A 7,564-nucleotide genomic window follows, 5' to 3' on the forward strand; every position below is an offset into this window, starting at 1 on the left:
CTCTGAACATTCACTGTGTCCCCACCCGTGCCCTGGACTGGAGGCTGGGCTCTATGCCTCCCCCACCCCCGGAGCCCTGGTCAGGCAGCCGGCGAAACATGTCTGCATTTCAAATAAACCATCCCCTGCCTCTACAGGACATCAGCTATTTGCTTTCTCTGGCGGCTTCCATTTTCCCCTCCTAAGCAGGTGTGACTTATCACGGGGAGAAAATAAACCGAATGTTCCAAAGAAATAAAAGCATGATCTCAGGACAGAAGCAAAGTCAACTTCCCAAGGCTCTAACTCCTCTCTCTGTTTTTGCAGTTTAATGAATGTGTTTATTTAAAAAGCATATTCAGAAGGAATACCTGCTTATCATAGAATAAACTGAAAACTCAATCGCAATGAATGCCGTCATCCAGACAAACCACTGTCAGCTCTTAGAGCTCACCAGTGTAGATTGTGCACACAGATGCACACAGGCACGCACGCACACACACGCACACACACAGATATACACACAGATACAGGTGCACACGGATACACGCAGACACACACAGGTACACACGCAGACACACACAGTGTGTGCTGACTTGCTCTTAGCCTGATACCACGCCCCCGCTTGGGGCCTTACCCTTCCCACTGGTCTGTGACAGCATCCACGCTGCTGGGTTCGTGTCCCCTGGTCATCTGGGTCTGAAGTGTCGGGCAAGGGCACTGAGCAGACGCCTTGGCTGAGGGCTTATTAGAGCCGGGCTATGCCGATACGCCCGTGAGTGTGCCCGAAGGTGCAGCAGATGATCCATCTGTCCCCACACTCGTTTCGTCCGAACCCTCCTCTGGTCCTGTAGGGACCGCTTAGGAACAGCCTGTCTCTGTGGGACCCCACTCCTGCGTGTGGCTCGGCTCCAGGGCCTGGGGACCGTGGAGAACAAGGGGACGTCCCTGAAGTGCATGACCAAGATGAAGCTCGATGGTGGGAAAGGGGGAGGCGGGGGGGGAGGAGCAGGGTCAGCCTGGCCACACGCCTTCCACCCTGAGTGTGAGCACATGGGGTCAGCAATGGGAGAGAGGCAGGGGTGAGGTTGGGGGGGGTCCGGGGAGGGGACTGCAGACGGCCCTGGGCCTGGCCTGGCTGGCCCCGCATGGCGAGGAGCTGGGCTCTCCTTGCGGAGAGGTAGCTCCTGGAGGGCGGGAGTGTGGAGAGCCGCTCTGGGAAGTCCTGGAAGCATCCGGATGGCTCCGGCGGAAGGATTTGTTTAGCTTGAGGTAGATTTCATGATGCCGGCGCACGCTGGTGATTTAAGGTCTTTTAAGATCTGGATTTGGTTCCAGCCAGTCGACAAGGAAACTCAAGCTTTGAATCGGGCAGGCGGATGTAGATGCGTGGCCCCCGGGGGGCTGTCTGGCCGGCTGGGGGGACTCGGGGCAGCCCAGGCCCGGCCGCCCGCAGTCTGGAATCCACGGGAAGAGGGGTCACCTGCCCCACACGCGCTGGGCAAGTCACGGTCAATGGCTGTCCCTCTGGCAGCCGTGGCCCGGTGTGGAAGGGGGGGGCGGGGGTTTGTGGAGCCCAGAGACCTTGTCCCAAGTCCCCGGTGCGGGTCCCCCTTGGTTCTGAGTAAGGAACCATGTTTGCCGTGTGCCCCCGGAGCCGGAGTTCCTGTGTTCCTGATGAGCCCCGTTCTAGCTCATTAAAGATGCAGCCGCTTGTCAGAAGGCACAAGACATCTTCTTAAAACCACGCACTGAAAAATCTCATGAGCTTTTAACATTCTTCCGAAAAATCGGAGCCATCTTAAGAGTCGCACCTGGCAAGGGGCTGGGCCATCCGCCCGGCGGGGGGCGGGGGGGCTGCACCGGGGACACCCCAGGCGTTCGAGGCCTTTCTTGCGTGGTCATTGGGAGGAGAGGCCTGAGGGCGCAGGGGCCGCGGCATTGCTCCGATGGCGCCGAAGGTCCAGTCACTCTGCCGCAGGTGCACCGGGGCCCCCGGCTTCCTCGTCCTCGCCCTCACTGACTCCCCACTCCGGCTCCGTTTCGCTTCGATTACAGCAGCCCTAACGGGCGTAGAGCAGCCTCTCCTTGGGGCTCGGATTTGCACTTCCTCTGTGACAGCGAAGCCGGGCACCTTCTGTGTGCTTCCCGGCCATTGGCGCCTCTTTGAAAAATGGCTCTTCCAGTCGCTTGCCCATTTTCTCATCGGGCTGGTTTTCTCCTTGTTTGCTGGGCTGTAAGACCTCTTTCTTCTGGGTGCTAAGCCCTAATCAGATCTACGATTTCCAATGTTTTCCTCTCAGAGATTTATAGCTTCGGCTCTTAACTGAGGTCGTCAATCCGTTCTGTGACCAGCACCCTGGAGCCAGGACCCCCATGCTGGGGGTGAGAGGCCACAAAGGGTCAGCCTCCTGTGCTCCACTGCTGTTCTGCCTCCTGTGTGCTGTGTGACCTTCCTCAGCTTCCTCCACGTCTCTGTGCACCACGCAGAAAATGAGGAAATAATGTGCCTCCCAGGGCTTCTGGAGGGTGGAGACGAGGTAGTGCACCAAGGGGCTCTGCCCGAGCTGTAGAAACGGCCACCGAGTTGCTGTTATTTTTTAGCGGCTGGGGGCACTCGCCAGGCGCGTGTCGGGATCGCTTCCCAATGGCAGAGGAGCTCAGACGCAGGCCCGGCCCCTTCACAGCCGCCCAGGGCTGCGACTCCACTCCCGCTAATTCTCATCTCTCTGGTTAGAGTTTCATGCCTGTCGTCTTAGAAACCAGCCCCACATTTGTCTCTCGCCTTCTACTCAGGTGTAGACCTGCATGTAGACACCCCGTGTAGACCCCACAGCCTGCTCCGGAGTTGCGATGTTTAAATCATTTAGGGGCGCCTGGGGGGCTCAGTCGTTTGAGCGTCCGACTTCGGCACAGGTCATGATCTCACGGTCCGTGGGTTCGAGCCCCACGTCGGGCTCTGTGCTGACAGCTCGGAGCCTGGAGCTGCTTCGGATTCTGTGTCTCCCTCTCTCCCTGCCCCTCCCCTGCTCATGCTCTGTCTTTCTCTCTCTCAAAAAATGAATAAACATTAAAAAAAAATTTAAGTCCCTGAAATGGGTGCTTTGCCCTCGTTCTGCCTGGGCCAGGGCTGCTGTGTGCTACCCCAACAGACCCGCACCACTAACAGTTCCTGGAGGGGCCACAGCCGGGCCCGCCCCCCCGCCCGCCTCCCCCAGGCTTATGTCTGGTGGGGAAGACGGACCTGCGGGAGCCCTGGAGGGAGGAGTGCCCGGGAGGCTTTCAGGAGGAGGAGGCACAGCTGAGATGAGACAGAGAGCATTCAGGGCTCCTCTCCCAGGGAGGGTCTCTGGAGGCCCCAGACCCAGGATGCAGCGTTCTTGTGCTCTGCCCGCGGGCACAGCGCCCCGGATCCCTCCCCGCCGACAGGGGTCACCGTGGGCCAGGCTTCCGCGGAAGGCGCCGGTGGTCAGGGGGCGGGCGGTGACATGTTCCTGATGCCTTTCCCCACCACCTGCTCCTTCGGGAAGCGGTTATGACCGGCTCACACCCCGGGAGCCGTGCTTAGCCTTCTTCCCGTTCTAGGAAAGAGCGAGACGCCGGCTTCCGCACCTCGCTTGGCAGCCCGCCTCCCCCGGGGTTGAGCATAACGCCCTCAAGGGGTGCCGAGTACGCTATTTTGGGGTGATCGTTTTGCACTGCGTAGAATGACGCCGNTTCAGGTTACTTCAGTATTAATAGTTTCACCCAATTTAGTGGCTGCTAGGAATTGTAAGTACAGTAAACAGGGATGGTGGGGCCGCACTCCATCATTCTTCACCCCACCCATCCTGTGCCTCGGCCTGGGGAAGTCGCGGCAGCTCCGGCCTCCCGCCTGCCGCCCCCACCGCCATCCCCCTCCCAGCTGCAGAGTGGACGGGACCTGGCCCCCCTGCCTCGCGAGGATCTACAGGGTGAAAGCCCTGCTTCCCTGGGCACGTCGGGCGGTACAGCTGGGCCTCTGCTCCCCGACGTGGGCCCCCACTCAGCGCCCCGGACGGCCTGGGAGCCCCCCGTGGCCGCGAGCCCCCGATGCACACGCGACACGGCCCAGCCTTGGCGTGTCTGAGTATCCCGCGTGCGGCTGTGCTGCGGCCACCGTCCCTTCAGCAGAAACCCCTCGTCCCTTCTGTCCACAGGCCGGAGAGAAACACTACCACCCCTTGTGCGCGCTATGCGTCAGGTGCGGCCGGATGTTTGCGGAGGGCGAGGAGATGTATCTTCAAGGTAAGCACAGAACCATGCCGGTCGGTCCCCTAGGGCCGGGCGAGAGCTGGCGGGTCCCCTGTGGCGGCTCACGCACCTCGTGGGAAGCCGGCCACGCAGCCCGGGGGGCCGGGGGAGCAGAGCCCGAGCGGCGGGGGGGGCGGGGGGCAGCCTGGGGGGGGCAGAGCCCGTGGGACCTGGCAATGGCCTGGACGTGGAGGGGGGGCGCCAGGGCTGCTCAGACCTTCCCCCAGAGGACGGGCCCCTTCTCTGTGGCCACCGCTTCTCCTCAATGCTCTGTCTGTCCCGGGTGTCCCTGGAGGCGTGCTGGCGGACGGCAGAGCTGTGCACGGGCCGTTCCGTGAGCTCACGCAGTGGTCATCTGGGGCGGCGGGTCGGACAGGCCTGCCTTTCTGAGCCGGCCTCACGGGCTGAGGTCAGCGAGGACGGCCTCGTCTCTGGTGTCCCATCTTGTTCCTCGAGTCTCTGCCTGAGAGCCGGTGAAAGGCGTCCTTGGCGCGGCCCCCTCCCCGCCCTGTGCTGCTCTGACGTCTGGCCGGGAGGGGCCCCTGCCGCGGGCATCGCCCCTGCTGTGAATAGTGCTTTCGGGCCTTCCTGATGCCAAGCATAGAGACGCGAGCTCGCCATCCAGGGGGCCCAGCATCAGGGAATAAAGATGTTTTTCACGGCTCTGGGCCGAGGCCGGCACCCCGTTTCTAAAGCGGGCCCTGCCGTGACTCTCCGTGGGGCCCGGAAGCCAGTCCTGCCCCCCTCCCAGCTTCCGATTCCCCAGGGGGTGCGACAGGGGGTCCAGACGCAGCTCAGAGCCTTCAGTGGCACAGCGTGAGCTCCGGGGTACCGTGCCAGGGGGTCCTTCGGGGTCCGGCCCCCGCCCTGCCTGGGCCACCTCGATGTTGGGGCGCCATGAAGGTGTTGCCTGGTGAATCTGCGCAGCCGAAGCTGTGAAGAGCAGGGGTCCCGGTGAGCCCTGCTGTCGTCGAGGATGGTGAGGCAGGCCGCCCCCTCCCCACTGCCACCAGCACCCCTACCATGGGGAACACCTTTCCAACAAATATGACGGAGGGGCTATTGACTCTCAGGAATTCTTGGGGAGACTGGAGGAAAATGATAATGAGATGCTATTTCCCCCCATTGGGTTGGCGGGACTAAACGGAAGGGCACATCCGCGTTGCGAGGAATCGGGGAAATGGGGGTGTCACCCGGCTGGTGTGGCAAGAATTGGGAGATTGGCAGTGCCACCAAGAGCCTTAAGAATACCCACACCCTTTGAGCCAAGCCTCCATTTCTCGGAGTCCTCAAGTAAGAGGGACGGGCTGGGACTTGGGTGCCGTGGACCCCCCCCCACCCCCAACGGGACTGAGAGACAAAACCCTATATCCCGAGAGCAGGGACAGATCAACCCTCTTTCCACGTGTGGGATGCCACACAGCCCTGAAGGTTTACGCTTCTGATGTTTAAGTATATGGGGAAATGTGCAAGACTTTTGAAAACAAAAATTCCAAGACATAGAAATATGTACATACAACATTATCCATCTTCGATGAAAATGCACATGTGTGCCCAAAGGCCGCCCCGGCCAGAAGTGGCTTGGAGATTATAGATGGTTTTCATTTTCTTACTTATACTTTCTTGGGGTTCTTTAAGTTTTTTGAGTTTTTTGCTGTTTATTTATTTTTGAGAGAGAGAGAGCAGGGGAGGGGCAGAGAGAGAGATGGAGACACAGAATCTGAAACAGGCTCCCGGCTCTGAGCTGTCAACACAGAGCCTGATGCGGGGCTTGAACCCACAAACCATGAGATCATGACCTGAGCCCAAGTCAGACGTTCAACCAACTGAGCCCCCCAGGCACCTTATTAATTTATAATAAGGTCCATCAGTTACTCATCTATGACTTTTGTAGTCATAAACAGTTGTCAAAAATGAATGTTTTATACACACACACACACACACACACACACACACACAATTAAATTGCCATCTCCCAGGAGCTCCAGGCCGATGCAGATGTTTTCCAGGGAGGAGCAGTAATAAGTTCCACGCCTGGTGTTAGGTCATGTGACACCCCTCTTCTGAGAAGGCCCCTCAGGGCTCCCCGGGTTTCATGGACCCCCGCAGGTGGGGGGCAGTTACCTCACAGTGGTACACCTCCCGTTGTGCTGGGCTATGAGCCCCGGGGGCAGGCGGCGGTCTGCGTGCCCCAGGCCCAGCGCCCAGCCCGGCACAGCGGATGGGTGGGTGAACACGTGTCCACGTGTGGACCGCCAGCTCCTCGCTTCCGACCCTCCGCAAGGCGCCCCGCATCGCGGGAAGGGACACTGAGCGCCTCCTCTTGGACTCTGTCCCCAGGTTCCTCCATCTGGCACCCGGCGTGCCGACAAGCGGCCAGAACTGAAGACAAAAACAAGGTTGGTGGAATCTACGCCCTGCCTCGGTGCGTTCCTCTGCGCCCATGTGCCGTCACCCACTCTGTAGGCTCACTGGCCGTCGCACCAGCCCACGGGCCGGCGGCGTGAGGCCTGGGGGTGCTGAGGTGTGCCGGGGGGATCCGCCGAGGACGGTGCGAGCTGGGGCACGGCATCTCGGGGCCTCCCCGCCCCAGCCTGCTGACCTCCCCGCGGGTCCCGTGGACACGAAGGCTGCAAAGGCTTGGGGACAGGTGTGACGTTAGCAGGCCTCCGAACAGTCCCCAGACACCAACTGCGAGTTGGAGGGGCCCCAAAGTGCCCTCCGTTTCAGTCACTCGTTGGGAGGACTTAACAGACGCACTGAAAACTCTCCTAGTCAGGGTTATGGTTTATTGCACAAGAAATCAGCCAAAGAGGCGCCCGGGGCCGGGTCGGGAGGGGTCCAGACCCAGAGCTGCTCCTCTCCCGTAGAGACAGGACGGGGCACCCCAGCCTGTGCGTCAGACACCTGACTGGGCCTCCACTGACTGATGACTGACTGACTGACTGGCTGATTGACCGATTGATTGATTGCCACATGGTTGATTTCCCCCCGGATCACAGGGTTGGCGCTGGCAGCACCGAGGCCTGCTGAGTGTGGGTAACGCCCTCCCTCCCCAAGCAGTCTAGCAGGTGGACGCAGATCACCCCCGAGGTCGAGGGTGCAGGCCAGACCTCTCTCTGGGCAAGGCCGAACTCCTCACCGCCCAGAGGCCCAGCAGTGAGGGAGGAAGCGGACACGGACCTGGTCCCCTTGGGATGAGCTGGAGGGAGAGACGGGAATTGCTGCCTAGCCGAGCAGTGGTGCAACAGAGCGTGGCAGGAGGGGCGGGGAGGGCGGCGGGCAGCGGCGGGCAGGGGCCCCTCACCCTTAG

The 7,564-nt window shown here is 60.8% G+C and overlaps 1 protein-coding gene across 8 annotated transcripts in view; it reads left to right on the forward strand.

The window, feature by feature from the left end:
- Positions 1-7,564, forward strand: part of LOC144220329 (actin-binding LIM protein 2-like) — an 87,758-nt gene that overhangs the window by 13,963 nt on the left and 66,231 nt on the right. For all 8 annotated transcript variants that reach the window (XM_077750512.1, XM_077750514.1, XM_077750507.1 and 5 more), the window contains 2 exons: positions 4,158-4,245; positions 6,592-6,650. In XM_077750512.1, the coding sequence (XP_077606638.1) occupies positions 4,212-4,245; positions 6,592-6,650 (93 nt within the window). In that variant the 5' untranslated portion in view covers positions 4,158-4,211. The remainder of the gene's footprint in view (positions 1-4,157; positions 4,246-6,591; positions 6,651-7,564) is intronic.

This window comes from Crocuta crocuta, unplaced genomic scaffold (genome assembly GCF_008692635.1).
Source record: "Crocuta crocuta isolate KB4526 unplaced genomic scaffold, BGI_CrCroc_1.0 scaffold179, whole genome shotgun sequence".
Classification (NCBI taxonomy): domain Eukaryota; kingdom Metazoa; phylum Chordata; class Mammalia; order Carnivora; family Hyaenidae; genus Crocuta; species Crocuta crocuta.